The sequence below is a fragment of the Dasypus novemcinctus genome, chromosome 7 (genome assembly GCF_030445035.2).
Source record: "Dasypus novemcinctus isolate mDasNov1 chromosome 7, mDasNov1.1.hap2, whole genome shotgun sequence".
Lineage (NCBI taxonomy): Eukaryota > Metazoa > Chordata > Mammalia > Cingulata > Dasypodidae > Dasypus > Dasypus novemcinctus.
Window position 1 is genome coordinate 106,788,907 of NC_080679.1, and position 17,004 is coordinate 106,805,910.

General features: G+C 36.6%; 1 protein-coding gene across 3 annotated transcripts in view; it reads right to left on the reverse strand.

Annotated features, from left to right (window-relative positions):
• Positions 1-14,794: 14,794 nt before the first annotated feature.
• KYNU (kynureninase) overlaps positions 14,795-17,004 on the reverse strand; it is a 123,196-nt gene continuing 120,986 nt past the window's right edge. For all 3 annotated transcript variants that reach the window (XM_058301025.2, XM_058301024.2, XM_058301023.2), the window contains exon 14: positions 14,795-16,344. In XM_058301025.2, coding sequence (XP_058157008.1) covers positions 16,219-16,344 — 126 coding nt within the window. In that variant the 3' untranslated portion in view covers positions 14,795-16,218. The remainder of the gene's footprint in view (positions 16,345-17,004) is intronic.

Consider the following 17,004-nt stretch of genomic DNA (forward strand, 5'->3'; position numbering starts at 1 on the left):
CGGGTCAAGGAGGCCCGGGGTTTGAACTGCAGACCTCCCATGTGGTAGGCGGATGCCCTATCCTTTGGGCTAAGTCTGCTTCCCATCATGTCTTCTTAGTTTCCTTTAATCTGGAATCATTCCTAAATGTTTCTTTGTATTTCTTGACATTAACAATTCATGAAGAATACAGGATTTTTTAAAGCCATTTTTGAGATAAAGTTCATATAACATAAAATTCACCATTTTAACCATTTAAAATTATAAGATTCAGTGATTTTTAGAATATTAAAAATATGCTGTGCGACCATTACTGCTATCTATTTTCAGACTATTTCCAACACTACAAAAAGAAATCCAGTACCTATTAGCAATCATTCCCAATCCTCTCCTCCCTCTAACCCCTCCCTCACAACCACTAAGCTACTTTCTGCTTCTATGGTTTGCCTGTTCTCTCCATTTTATGTAAGTGAAAAGATACAATATGTTGTCTTTTGTGTCTGGCTTCTTTCATTTAGCATAAAGTTCTCAAGGTTCATCCATATTACATGTTTCAGTATTTCATTCCTTTTTTTTTTTTATGACTGAATAATACCCCTTTGTTTAGTTATATCACATCATGTTTATCCATTCGTTAGTTGATGGACATTTGGGTTGCATCCACTTTTTGACAATTATGAATAATGCTGCTATGGACATTCATCACCTTGTTTTTTTGTGGACTTGTGTTTGCAGTTTTCTTGGATATATACCTAGGAGTTGAACTGCTGGGTCATATGATAATTTCATGTAATCTTTTGAGGAACTGCCAAACTGTTTTCCATAGCACCTAAACCATTTTACATTTTTACCAGTAACGGAAAGGGTTTTGATTTCTCTACATCTTCACGAATACTTGTTTCCCTTTTGTCTTTTTTTTTTTTAAGATTTATTTTTTATTTATTTCTCTCCCCTTCCCCCCCCTTAAGTGTCTGCTTTCTGTGTCCATTCACTGTGTGTTCTTCTGTGTCCGCTTACATCAATGGCACCGGGAATCTGTGTTTCTTTTTGTTGCGTCATCTTGTTGTGTCAGCTCTCCGTGTGTGCAGCACCATTCCTGTGCAGGCTGAACATTTTTTGCACTGGGCCTCTCTCCTTAAGGGGTTCACTCCTTGAGCGTGGGGCTCCCTTAAGCGGGGGACACCCCTGCATAGCATGGCACTCCTTGTGTGCATCAGCACTGCCCGTGGGCCAGCTCATCGCACGGGTCAGGAGGCCATGGGTTTGAACCTTGGACCTCCCATGTGGTAGGTGGACACCCTATCTGTTGAGCCAAATCTGCTTCCCCTTTTGTCTTGATTATAGCATTCCCAGTGTGTGTGAAATGACTTAATGCATGTTCATATCCTTAATAACTAAGGATGCTGAGAATCTTTTCATATGCTTATTGGCCATTTATTTATCTTCTTTGGAAATATGTCTATTCAAATCCTTTGTCCACTTTAACTGGGTTATCTTTTTATTGTTGAATTTTAAATGTTCTTTATGTATGCTGGATAGTAGAACCTTATCAGATACATGATTTGCAAATATTTTCTCCCATTCCGTGGTTTATCTTTTCACTTTCTTGATAGTGTTCTTTGATACACAGAGGTTTTTAGTTTTGACAAGTTCCAAATTGTCAATTTTTCTTTTGGTTACTTATAGTTTTGGTGGCAAAGAGAAAAGGATTTTACACTCATATTTTAGATATGAGTAGAATGTCTCTCAGTTTGCTTTAGTCTTATGTCACTGCATGGTTAGTTTCAATCTATGTACCTTCTCAGTTTTTTTTCCTCAAACTTTACTTCAAATTTTAAAAAATGAAGTAACAGATAAAAGACAGCTCAACAATTATGGAAGCATTACTCCTGAAAATTTCTGACCAGACACTTTTTTAAAAATCATTTCACCTCTACCTCCCAGAGATGGCTCGTCTCTCTGTCCATATCTCTTACTGTCTGCTCACTGTCTCCACCCATTGTCCCTGCTCATTGTGTTCGCTCTTCTTTTTTAGGAGGCAATGGGTGTCAAACCCAAGACCTTCCTCGTGGGAGGCAGGTGCCTAGCTGCTTGAGCTGCATCTGCTCCCCAGTCCACACACTTTCATATCATCTAATCACAACAAATTCAATTGTTCCTCATTGTTAATAACAGTACTCAGGCGAATGCAAATTAAACAATATAGTCAAGGACTCCTTATTAGAGAAAAAAAAGCTTAATCATATTCATATCTCACAAAACCAAACCTCTATATTCTCTCTTTTTTTTTACCATTAGCAGTAATATAGTACCATCTTTCCTTTGGCTACAAAAACATTACAGTATTATTTTTGAAGACAGTCTATAAATGACATTAGTTATATTTTCCCTATATTACACTTTTAATTTTCAGGAGTTCTTTGTGCTATTGGCACTCTTTTGAGACCATAGTTTCCTTGTTTCATGTTTTTTCTTGTTTCTCTGAAGATATTTATTATAACATTTTCCCCCCTCTTCTTTCTTTTCTATTTTCATTGAGGTATTTGTTTTCCAGTTGTTCTGTTGGACTTTGTCTTACAAGATAAATGTGATTGTCAACTGTCTGCTGATACTTTTTTTTCTTTTTAAAGATTTATTTATTGAATGATTGATTTCTCTTCACCCCTCCCCCCCCCCCACCCCGCCCCAGTTGTCTGTTCTCTGTGTCCATTTGCTGCCTCTTTTTCTTTGTCTGCGTATGTTGTTGTCAGCGGCACGGGAATCTGTTTCTTTTTGTTGTGTCGTCTTGTTGTATCAGCTCTCCGTGTGTGCGGTGCCATTCGTGGGCAGGCTGCACTTTCTTTCGTGCTGGGCGGCTCTCCTTACAGGGTGCACTCTTTTCATGTGGGGCTTTCCTACACGGGGGACACCCCTACATGGCACGGCACTCCTTGCGTGTATCAGCACTGCGCATGGCCAGCTCCACATGGGTGAAGGAGGCCCCGGGTTTGAACCGTGGCCCTCCCATGTGGTAGATGGACGCCCTACCCACTGGGCCAAGTCCACTTCCCTGTCTGCTGATACTTTGTGTCCATTCATTTTAAAGTTGAAACTCTAAATGCCAGGAGGTAGCATTTTGTGCAACAGCAGAACTTTTTGATAGCTGGACATCATTGTACCACATTGAGACCCATGTAAGGATTTTAGTCTTTATGAATTGGACTAGACATAAATCTATGATTATCCTGAAGTGGGATGAAGGGGAGGTGGGTTTGAGCCTGACAGCATGTTCTTGGGAGCCAAGTCTGGGAAGAGAGCTGGGGTTTTCACTATTTAGAATGCAGTTTCGCTGAATCTCCTGGTTTTCTGTCAGGTGCTACATACCTAGCTGAATCCATATTCCTAAAGCCCGAAACTAAGCTTATTCATCTTCTCGAGAGAATAAATTCTCGCCATGGGACTGAAGGAAAAGGTGCAATATGATGGTCATGCAGGCTGAAGGAGGGGGTCTTGGGAGTCTGTTTGCTATGTTTACGGACTTTCCATAAACATAGCAAATGGATACTTCTATTCTCTAACCATGTGATGAATCTTTGACTTGAATCAGATTACTGATCTTTAACATCCTCCTCATCTCACACAGGCAATTATGTTTCAGCCTTCTCCGCCCCGTTAAGTCAGTTCTCCCTACTTTCCAGCTTTCCAAATGAGTTGTTATCTCCCACATGCTCTTGTCCTTCAGCAGGTCTTTGTGCTCTTTATGTTTGTGCCACTTTTACTCTTTTACTATCATTTTTTTGTGAAGTAGATGAGTAATATTACCTGGAAATATGGATTTTTTTTTTTAAGATTTATTTTTATTTATTTAATTCCCCTCCCCTCCGCCGGTTGTCTGTTTTCTGTGTCTTTTTCCTGCGTCTTGTTTCTTTGTGCGCTTCTGTTGTCGTCCGCACGGGAAGTGTGGGCGGCGCCATTCCTGGGCAGGCTGCTCTTTCTTTTCACGCTGGGCGGCTCTCCTCACGGGCGCACTCCTTGCGCGTGGGGCTCCCCTACGCGGGGGACACCCCTGCGTGGCAGGGCACTCCATGCGCGCATCAGCACTGCGCATGGGCCAGCTCCACATGGGTCAAGGAGGCCCGGGGCTTGAACCGTGGGCCTCCCATGTGGTAGACGGACGCCCTAACCACTGGGCCAAAGTCCGTTTCCCGGAAATATGGATTAACATACAGTAATTTTGTTCCCTTAAAGTATATGTGTTATATAACTTTCTCAGAGAAAGTACTTCACAATGTTTTTCCCCCTTGCTGTCTTATTTTATTTTTCTTTGACGTAAGTATACATTTAGATCTTTAAAGGAGTTGAGATTTTCTAATGGATAGGTAATCACACTGGCACTGGGACATTAAACTGCACAGAAGTATATGCATTGATTGCAATGAATATGTCAGTTTGGGCTGGACTAAATAAAAAGCATATCTCTAACTTTTAACATGTTTTTCTTTTATCCAAAGTATTGTTGAGAGAAAGAAACATAAGAAAAGCAGAAATAGCTTATATAACGTATAAAAATTTGTTCAACACATTTGTTATGAAATAAGTTAATATGGCCATGAATACAACCAAATAACAGTTACAAAATAGCAATATTATTTAGAATTCAGTGAAAAATGTGACATTTGGAGCCAGTTACCAGTTTCAAGCAGTCTGGTTCTGTTGCTGACACCTAAAAAAAAGACTGTCTGTGATTCTCCCTTTCTGTTCTTTTTTTTTCTCTCTTAATTGCCATTTTTTCCCAGACCAGCTGTAGCATCTATGTCCTGACTTCAGTCCAACTACTTACTTTAACCCTTAGAGAAAACATCTCCCATGGACTCTGCATATCTCACTGCAATGCCTTCATTCTTAAAAAGCTTGCTGTTTTAACGTACTAGAATGCAAGGAGAGCTGCGTGAAGTGAAGCTCCCACACTAGGAAAGAGAACATTAAGACCTCTGTTTAGTAAATATTGGCACAAAAATGCAGCTCTTTTCACCTAAAATAATATTGTGAGTTTATGAGATCTCAGCTGAGGCCAAGGAATCCAATGTTAGCTTGTTTGTCTTTAATGAGAAAGTAGAAGGAACTTGGGGCAAGCGCTGTAAAGCATTGCTCGAATTTGATTTAGACAAATTAAATTCTTTTGAACTTTGTTCCTAGGCAGGGCACTGGAAGAGGATCTTTGATGCCCCTCTTAGACAAAGGAGGCTGTGTGATAGAGAATTTGGCATAGTCAGTGCGTTAGATGCCCTTGATTCTGAAATTGTAGAAGAGTCTCTAAACAGGATAACAGAATAAAATTGAATCCCTACATGTGGAAAACTGATGTCTGCCTAAACCAGGTATTTTAAATATTTCATGTATTTCTGATATTTTCTAGTGCACTCAGGTCAGAGCCAGATTCAGTCATAAAGTATTTTCTATTCACTGCTCTTCTGAGGCAAAGGTTCGACTGGTAGCCTAGAGGTACATACATAGAGTAGACATGATTTTTAGTCTTGTGTGTTTTCCCATTAGCTATCTGATTATCAAGGCCTTATTCAGCACAGTGGTCAGTGTTGAGGGTGCACAAAATATTAACCATGACTTTGATCAAATTGCAATAAAGTAGAGAGAAAAATAAATGTGCACAAATATAATGTAGGATATAATGTTCCTTTCAAAATACTTCACAAGAAAATTATGAACAAATTTGTTGACATTTGAAGGTAGGATTTGTTTCCATTAAAAAGAATATGCTGTAGAAAAGATTATATGATTTTATAGATGTCATGAACTTTGAGACAGGTATCCTGATTTTTCTCACCTAAGTCTTATCACTGTTCATTGTTCTTTATTTTAAAACATGCACAAAAGCTGAGAGAACCTACAAGTACCATCACCTGGTTGTGAAAGAAACAAGATACGTTATTCTTTTTTATTCTTCTTTTCCTTCCTTCCTTATTTCTTAGACTCCTCCACCCCTCAAGGATACCCATGTTTTACTTCCTGGAACCTGTGAATATGTTACTTTACATGGCAAAGGGGAATGAAGATTGTAGATGGAATTAAGTTTGCCCATCTCATGAATTCAAAATAGGGAGATTATCTTGGATTATCGTGCTGGACTCAAAGTCATCCAAAGTATCCTTAAAAGTGGAAGAGGAAGGCAGAATGAGAGGCTTAGACAGAGATGTGACTATGGAAGAATGGTTGGAGAAAAGCAGCATTGCTGATTTAGAACATGGAAGAAGGGGCCATAAATCAAGGAATGTGGACAGCATCTAGAAGCTGCAAAAGACAAGGAAGTAGATTCCTACCTAGAACCTCCAGAAAGCAACATAGCTCTGCCAATACCTTGATATTAGCTATTAGCCATATCATATGTTTATGTTGCTTTTGCAGAGGAATTTTAAAGTGAAATCCAGCCCTTGTGTCATTTCACTCCAATGTATTTTGTATGTATATATGTTCTTAAAACCATAGTACCATTATCACAAATGTCCCCAATTTTCTTTGCAATATTTTAAATTAATATAATTGTTCTTTGAATAAAGATTCAAACAAAGACAACACCTTGCATTCCTTGTTGTGTCTCTTAAGTCTCAGAATCCATGATAGTCTCTTCTGTGTCTCCTGCCCCCTATTTTATTCATGCCATTTACTTGGTGAAGAAACCAAGTCCACTGCCACATTAATTCCTGTTAATTCATATGATTAATATGAAATTTATTATTATAAATGTTAATTTTTAACATTTGCACTCTGTGGTGCCTTTGAAATTGTTTGTCCATTCGTCATAGCTTTTGTGAACTGAGAGATATTCAGTTTGGATTGTACAAAATATGGGGCTGTATAACACAGGGAATCCAATGATGGAAGATGGACTATGAATAACAGGACAATATTAAGAACGTTTTCTCATGAACTATAACAAATATATACTATTGATATAGGGGGCTAATCAGGTGGGCTGGGGGGGATATACACTAAATGTAAGACATGGGCCATAGCTAGTGGTAATATTTTGACGATGCTCATTCATAGTGCATAGAAAAGTTTCACAACAATGCAAGGTGTTGGTGGTGGGATGTATGTAGCCTGCGTAATGATATGCCTGTTTGTTTTGTAAGTTCACAACTTTTACTATATACTTATTTTTTATGTATATTCATGTACAAATGATATATTTTGATAAAATTTTATTTAAAAAAAGAATGATAATCTTAAAAGTTTGTGTTAAGGTGTAACATTTCAATAGAAGGATAAACTGAAACACGGAAAAATGCCCACAAATGGTGGAAGGGAATCAGTGAAAGGAATGGAGATAGAATTTAGACTCCTGAGAAAATCTTGCTTGGCATATTTGAACTTGAAATTATTTATGTATTTAAACAGTTCTATACTACATTTTAAAAATTAGAAGACAACCTATAAATATTGAAAGAAAGACTGCAAAACACTGAACCTAATAGCTGTGTATTCAATTGGTGGTATAACCACATAGAGAAGAGTCATTACAATTGCCTTGAAAACACAGTAATTCCACCTAATAATCCTGGACAAAAAAGAAGCTCTGAATAATCTTAAACTGTTATTTATTAATCATATTATTAACAATAGTTTTTGGATTGTTAATTTTAAGAATATAGGTAATAAATATAATGATATATATTATATATATATACAGAAATAAATATTGTTAACAACCAAGATGTTCATCATGAGATAATATAAAATTAAAGAAGTTAAGTAAATACCATTATCCTAAATAAAATTTTAAAATATTAATATGAAATAGTGATATATTTCCTTGTTTTAAAAAATGTACTTCCTAACTCTTCTCCAGGGTGAAAAGCCCTAGAAATAATGATCTGCCCAATTACAATATACCCTCTTACTGTTAAGATTATGGTTCCTAAATACCATTTTCCTCCAAAAGGAACTGGATATCCTTAGAGAAATGAGTGATGTCACATTTGAGGTAGGACATAATAAGGTAAACCCACATCATGTCATACCAAAGAGCAATGAAATTTTCAATTACAGCTGGGGTTGTCTCAAAAGGACTCAGTAGTCACCTTAAACAAGACTTTCATTAGCTAAAGATTGTAAAACTTGAGCATTAAAGAAACAGTAATAAACCAAAAAACTTATTAAAATGTTTAAAATATTAGTTCATAATGAGACTTTTTATTATTTTGTTCTTTGAAGCTCCCTCTTGATGAGATTAAAAATAATAGTATGGGCAGTGAATGTGTCCATATTTCTCAAACATAAAAAGCAGATGCTATTATAATGGCCCACACAAGCATCAAATCTATAATTCCAGTAACAGGGTGCCCTAGCCCAGCAATTCCCATGTTGTCCATGCTTCACTGATGAGAGGTTACCAGGCTGTCTTCAGACTTCTTTCTTTAAATTATATTTAAAAATCCATTCACTTAAAAAAATAATGCTCTAGGAATTTCAGGTTATGGGACAAAGACATGACATAATTTTCTTGTAAATTTGTATATTTTTGAAACTTACAAGAAGTAGAAAGCTGCTGAACAGCAAATAGGTGTAGAAAAGAAAAGTCTATTTCTTTAATTTGAAATTATCTACCTTATACAAAACTGACTGGAGAAAAGACTCAGGATCCTGAGTAAATTAGAGCAGCATGAAATAAGTGTAATTTAATGCTACACAAACAGTCTTATATATTGTAGTTGTTCCCAGGAGCATCATTATAAAGGAATTGGTATTTATATAGATGTGCATGAGTTGCTAAGAAAGTATAACCTATTGTTCACATATTCTACTTAAGAGGAAGTGAATGTTTTTGTTTTCAGTACTAAAATATTTCTTGACTGTGGGGTATGTAAAAAGGGATTAGACACCATGAATCACTCTCCCAATTAAAACTGATAGATTAAAAATGAAAAAAAAAATACTTAAAATGAGATAGCATGAAAGTAGGAAAGTCTCAGAATCCCAAAATGAAATGAAAACAGGAATATGGAAAGTAAGCAAGGATCAAAGTTGGCTTTCACCTTGACTGCTTCATCCAAATCCTAGAGGCCCTGAGCTTCTAGTGTTGGAAGCTGAATGGACCATGAACCAGGTCTAGGACCACCCAAGGTAAATGAACTAAGAGGAGAGCCCTGCATAATGTTGGTTCTCAAAGGAATATGTAAAGGAGTCAGCAAGAAATATTAATATTTTCAAGGAATTTATAACTACAAACTTGGCCCTTGTATGCTTTAATTTATCCAATTTCTTTGGTCTGAAAAACCTAACACCAAGAATTTAAAGTGTTCTTGTGTAAGAAGTGGCCCTAGGCAACTGACAGAAGCAAACATGAATACTCTTTGGAAAAAGCAATTACCCAGTCCTCAAAGAATTTCAAAAGGGGAAGGGTAAATGAGCAGTTCAAAGTCAACAATCACAAAACACGCAGTGAAACAAATCATGATGTGTGAAAGCTAACAGAAACAGAATAATGTCTTCACATATTAGATACAGAATAGAAATATTTATGATCAATAAGTCTCAACAAATAAAGGAAATGGTGTATTAGATTGTGTATCCTAGAACAAAAGCATGATTTGGAGATTTAGAGAAATGTGTTTTTGAGAGTATGCCATCAGGAGAAACAAGTAAAGGAGGGAAGGGAAGGAGGATATGGAAGGGCATATCTCAGATGTACAGTAAATTACAAATAGAATAACCATTTATACCCATCTTAATAAAACAGCAGTTCATTAAAGACAATGAGGTTTTAAGGACTACCAAAAAAGAAAATAACAGCTGAATGGTTAACAGCAATAAGGACAGTCAAAAGATAATGACTTAGCATCTTCTATTTCTGAGAGAAAAGAACTGTCAGCCTAGAATTCTATAGCAAGTGAAAATATTTTTCAGGACTGAGGGTGAAATACCAAGTTTTTCCCCAAAGACTAATACAATTATTACTAAAAGACCTCCATTAAAATAAATTCTAAAAGACGTTTTATTTACAAATGGAATTCTGTATTGCAAGGAGAAATAATGAGCAAAGGTTTTAGTGGGTGTGTGGAGGGGAAGGACAAGCTAGACCACATGTAACAAGGTGTAAGTGGAGAGGGAGGTGTTTGATGTTAAAGCTTGAATTGATCAGGAGGAGGGTAAAGAACTTGATTAATTTTAAAAGTTGTCATGTATGCCTGTCAAAATAGCCAGAATATTATTACAGAAAATATATGTACAGCATCCGTAAAGTAGAAGGAAAAAAAACAGGATAAGGATGCACACACATACACAGATGTCTCAATAAAAAAAGAAGAGAAACAGAAGAAATAAAAGGCATAAGAATTAGAAATAATTGGAAAACCGCTTATTTGCAGGTGATATGATTGCCTACAATAAAAAGAAGACTATAGAGCTAAAGGAATAGAATTAAAGTGAGAGAAAGACTGCTGAATATAAAAATCAATGTTTATCAATCTATTGCATGATTATAACTGTCAACAAACAATTATACATTATATTTTAATAAAAGATGATATGTGGAATAGCAATTAAATTATAAGGCCCTTGGGAAACTTTCTAACTATGAATGTGAAAATCTTTTAATAGAGAAAATAAACATTTGATTGACATTAAAGAAACTATAAATAAATGGAGATAAATATCATGCTCTTGGATAGGAAGGTGGAACATTGAAATGATATCATTTCTTCCAAAACTGGTCTAAAATTTCATTGCAATTCAATTGAAATTCCAGCATAATAAGCTTACTCTAAAACGTTTAAGAAAAATAAAGGGGCCTAGGACAGCCAAGGTAAATCTTGAACAAAGAAAGTTGTGTACTTAATCCTAGCAGATGCCAGTCCTTTATTATGCTATAGTAATTAAGACATTGTGATATTGATGCAAGAATAAGTAAATTGGCTAGTAGGAAAGTATAGATAGCCCAGAAAGAAACCCACACATTCAAGGAAACTTGACCTATGACAGAGCAGGCATTACAGATCATATGAAAGAAATGAAATTATTCATATGGCCAAAATGACATAAAATCCCCATCTCACAACATTCACAAAAAATACTTATAGGTGTGTGTTAAAATGCTTTTAACTTTAATTCAACTTATAAGTCTTTACTAAAACTTTTGCAAAACTTATAGAAGAAAATACAGAAGTATGTATTTTAGGACAGGTATTTCTTTAATAAGTAAAAAATGTAAACAGTGAAATACGTTGATAATTCGACAGTTTTAAAGTTAAAAACTTCGTTTCATCAAAAAGCTACACATACAGGGAAGCGGACTTGGCCCAGTGGCTAGGGCGTCCGCCTACCATATGGGAGGTCCGAGGTTCAAACTCCAGGCATCCTTGACCCGCGTGGAGCTGGCCCATGAGCAGTGCTGATGTGTGCAAAGAGTGTTGGGCCACGGAGGGGTGTCCCCCACATAGGGGAGTCCCATGCGCAGGAAGTGTGCCCTGTGGGGAGAGCCGCCCAACGCGAAGGAAGGTACAGCCTGCCCAGGAATGGCGCCGCACACATGGAGAGCTGACACAACAAGATGACGCAACAAAAAGAAACACAGATTCCCGGTGCTACTGATAAAGACAGAATCGGTCACAGAAGAACACACCGTGAATGGACATAGAGAGCTTACAACTGGAGGGGGGGAAGGGGAGAGAAATGAATTTTTTAAAAACCTTAAAAAAAAAAGGCTACACATACAAAGACACACACAAACTATAAACTGTACTAACTACATGGAACAGATAAAACATCCAACGTTATCTTTAAAGCCAGTTAAACAGTGAGAAAAAGACAACTAAATAGAAAATGGACAAAAGACACAAAAAGGAATTAGGTTAAATAATGAACACAAAGATTTCATAAATATATTAATAAATCCATGATCTCTTTTTTCAATTAAGGAAGGAAAAAGTATATTTCCAATGAGATATCACTTTATTTCTACCAGTTTTCAAAAAAAAACAAAAACAAGTTAACCTATTGGCAAGGATCTGGAGTAAGGGTACTCTCATTTCCTATTGGTAAGAGTAGAAACTGGAACAGCTACTTCGCAAAATGGTTTGATATTACATAATAAGTTGAACATGTGTGTGCCCTATGACCTAGCATTTTCATTGCTATATATCTTGGATGGAATTTTGAGCATGTCCATCAAGGATGTTCATAGGGAGTGGATGTGCCTTAAGTGCTTGAGCGCCTGCTTCCCACATGGATAGTCCCAGGTTCTGTCCCCAGTGCCTCCTAAAAAAACACAAAGAATAAGCAAACATATGAAAACACCAACTCAGGGAAGCTGATGTGGCACAGTGGTTGACTGTTGGCTTCCAAATATAAAGTCCCTGGGACCAGTACCTCAAAAAAAAAAAAAAAGTTCATAGCAGGATTGTTACAATAGAAAAATATTCGGAGCAACTCAAATGTTCACCATCTTCACCAGTAAGATGAATTTATAACTCCAAGTATATAATAGAATATTGCACAGCAATGAAAATGAATGAACAGATACATACAACAAATGGAAAAATCTCAAGAAACACGATGGTGAAAAAAGAAGCCCAAGAACATATGCAGTTGTAATTTCATTTGTACAAGTCTTTCACAGGCAAAATTAAACAATATATATTTTATGGACACAGACTTAGGTGTAGAATTTAAAGCAAGTAAGGAAATGACCAACACAAAATATAATTCAGTGGTTATCTGTGGATTTGGGGAAGGAGGAAGAAAGTTTCTAAATGCTCTATTTCTTAACCTGGGTGGTGATTATTCTCTGAGTGATTTGTATATATCACCTGATATCATTTTATTGTGATTAGCAGAAATATTTTAGAACATAAACTTATAAGCACTTTCACACACTTTCCCCTACTCGATCTTCTAATTAAAACCTTTTAGGTTTTCTTTCTCATTGTATCATCTATTTATCTTTCATAGAAGTTAAAATTTATAGTGATGTATTTACTTGTTTAATATATGTTTCTCCCAATAACGCCCATGTCCGTAAGAGCTGATACAGCATTTAATTTATTTGCTGCTGTGAGGTTAAAAAACAACTCCTTCTCTTTAAATATTTGAGTACTGGCTAATGGGAAAGAACATATTGTCCAGAAAGATACCCACTATATGAGTTCTGACTTATGACAAGGCAAGCATTACAGATCACATAAAATAAAGGGAAGGAAGCAGACTTGGCCCAGTGGATAGGGCGTCCGCCTACCACATGGGAGGTCTGTGGTTCAGGCCCCGGGTCTCCTTGACATGTGTGGAACTGGCCCAGGTGCAGTGCTGATGAGCACAGGGTGTGCCCTGCCACGCAGTGATGTCCCCCACATGAGGGAGTCCCACGCACAAGGAGTGTGCCTCATAGGGAGAACTGCCCAGCATGAAGGAAAGTGCAGCCTGCCCAAGAATGGCACCACACACACGGAGAGCTGACATAGCAAGATGACGCAACAAAAAGAGACACAGATTCCCAGTGCCGCTGATAAGGATAGAAGTGGTCAGAGAAGAACACACAGTGAATGGACACAGCAGACAACTGGGGGTGGGGGTGGGGGAGAAATTTAAAAAATAAGTAAATAAAGGGAATTATCTATAAGGGAAAAGATGATCTAAGTTTTGAACATTCTTCCATCTATGAAGATGAGGTCCAGCAAAAGTCAGAGTGGGAAGCTTTGCTAAAGCAATTGTGCAACCACTCAACCACTCAATTAAGGGAGAAAACAAAATAATCTAGGGGAAGGGGATATGGCTCAATTGACAGGGCTTCCGCCTACCCTATGGGAGGACCTGGATTTGATCCCTCGGGCCTCCTGGTAAAAAAGAAAAAGAGAAAACATGCCTGCATGGTGAGCCAGTTCCCACACAGTGAGCCAGTGCCCGAGTAGTGAGCTGAGTGCCCGCACGGTGAGTCACGCAGCAAGATGATGATGTGACAAAAGAGAGACAAAGAGGAGAGTTAGGATGAAGTGCAGCAGAAACCAGGAACTGAGGTGGTTTGCAATTGACAGGGAACCCTCTCTCCACATCAGGGGTCTCAGGATCAAATCCTGGTGAAACCTAGAGGAGGAAAACAAGAAGGGAAGACAAAAAGAGAAATAGATACTGAAGATCCCACACCAAATGGACACAGACAGCAAAAAGAGTGCGGAAGGGGGGAGAGGGAGGGGAAAAATAATCCAGAACAGGAACTGGTAGGTGGTAAGGACTTGATAAATGTCAGTAGTTTCTAGTGTTGGTATTGGAGTTCTGTATCTTTTTATTTTATTCTATCTTCCAGTTTGGTTGTCTAAGAAAGTTTGTTTCATTCAAATTAATTCAGTCAGGAGAAGTCAGTATATCATATTCAGTCTTTCTTACTGCTTACAAATGTATATAAATATACTTATTTTGTGTGTATAACCATAATCACAGACATGCATATTTTGCCAGTCATAAATACTGGTTGTGGTAACAGTAACTGAAAATTAAGGAAGTCCAACAAGGCTAAGTTTAATTTAGTTTTCATAGTGGATCGGAAAAGTCCATAGATTCAGGATAAAGAAATAAGAGAGATGAAGTATTCATTTCTTAATCCTTAAATCCTCAATAGCAAGTACCTTAGGATGATTATTTCACTGTTTAGGAGACAAAGTAATATTTACACCTTGCATCAGGGAAAGTTCTCATTAAACACACACATACACACATACACACATATACACACACACATGAAGGAAATTATGTCATTATTAAATAAAGAACACCTTTGAAAAGTGTGAAGTAGCACCCAAGTGTGGGTGGGGAAATCAATTTCATAGTTTCAACCAACATTTTAAAAAATTTTATTGAAGTAACATAAACAATAAGTGGATAGTAATAGTTGTGAACTTACAAAACAAACATACATAACATCATGCAGGACTCTTATAACTCACACTACCATCAATACCTTGCATTGTTGTTAAACATTTTATACTAATGATTAAAGAGCATTGTCAAAATATTACTACTAACCAAAGTATTTTCCCCCAACCCACCCGATTATTATTATCTTTACATCATTTATATATGAACAAACATAAACAATAATGGTAGTCTAGGTATGTAAACGCCAGTTGACAGAATGCTAGAGAATAAGCTAGGAACTGAATAGCAGAGCAAACCAAGAGGTGGATGAGAATTGTGGTTGATGGTACTGATGCAAGAGTGTCCTTTGTGAGCTAGAGCAAATGTACATCACTACTGCAGTGTGGTGGGAATGTGGAGAAGCATGGGAAAAATACAACTGGAATGACTTATGGACTGTGATTAGCAGTACTAATATAATATTCTTGCATCTATGCCAAAGATATACTGTGTTGATAATGGGGCAGTATGGAAAATGTGTGTCAACCAGCATTTTTTTTAATGAAATAGGGTAATAAATATGAGAACACAGGTAAGTAATTTGTTAAATATTTTTTTGTTATATCTACCATTTTATGGGTCTTTGATGCTATCTACTCTTTGTGAGGTACATATCAATTTTAAAGGTTTTAACATGCAAAAGAATCACCAATGGCGATTTTGAAAGGAGCTATTGACTGAAAATTAAAAGATGTGTCTTTCAGAAATGTTAAAGTATGAAAAAAAAAACTGTCTCTTAGAACCAATGACATATGACATATACACAGAGTACTGGTCTATGATATTAAATGTATTTCTTACTGTGTGGTGGTAGCCCAAAATATTTGAAAAGCATTGTCCTGAAAAATGTATTTCCTGTTCTCTTGATTAGAGTTCCATTCGGATCATTGCAAAAGCATACATATGTCAGACTATTCAACTAAAATGCCTAAAAGGAACTCTTCAGTAAATGAACACTAAAGCATCTAAATCTTCTAAAATTGACCAAAAAAATAATTACATATACATTATGAATATGAGTTGTCAGTCAAATCGTAGATGAAACCAATATAAAAATTTCATTAACCATGAAATGAAGACAGCTAAGAGAGACTGCACATATGCTTGGACCAGTATAGTCTTTGATTCCCCAAACCCCAGGAAATTGGACAACCATGTGGATTCCTCAGGACCACAGACAAAAAAACAAAACTATGTAATATTTTTCTGAACTATGCAGTAAATGCCCAGTTATATTAAATCAATTTTGAAATACAGAATTTTTTTAAAAATTGAATAATACTGTTAATAATAAACTACAGCAGCTTTCAGTATGATTTGATTAAATTGTTCTAGACAATGCTGCTATTTTTTTTTTCCTGTGGAGTCAAGTGCAGAAGAGAACAGACTGGTAAATTTATAAACATCATGGAAAGAATTGTAGAGAGGAACTGGAGCCACTCGAATGCCATTTGGTTCTCGTTTGTCACACTGAAGGGAAAAAGTAAAGCCACAATAATGTTAGCATTATTCACATAATGAAAATCTCCAGTCAAGAAAAACTTGCAGTCAAGAATTGATGTTGATTTCTCTAAAAATTAGCATATAAACAAAAATTTTCACTTTAAGTAAAACAATTCTTCCAAATTTTTGAAACATCCCTCTTAATAGTAATTGAAATATTAATGGTTGGTACATTCATATCCAAAGTACTTTTCTGAAGTCTGCTCAGCAATCATGGTCTTTAAAAATCCAGTAGATCATATATACAATTTGTCTATGGTGAACCCTGGAGGGACTGGAACTGTTGGGAAATTCAAATGAGTAAGAACACTGAGGTGGGGAGTTTTAGTCACTTATCTTTAAGTTTAATTCTCATCCCTAATCTCCCAGGTGAAGAGCTGGATATATCCCTGGGAACACTAAATGGTCTTGAAGTAGCACCAGAGATTTTGGTCACTTAGGTTAACTTTAAAGAGCACCCATTCAGGCTAGACAATACAGTATACAGACGCTGCCTACTTAATTCCCATAACAATTCTGTTAGGTAAGTATTTTTTCCACCCAAAATGCAGATGAGAAATCTCGTTGATAGAGGTTAAGTAACTCTCCCAAGAATCCACAACTTAAAAGTAACAGATCTTGATTTGA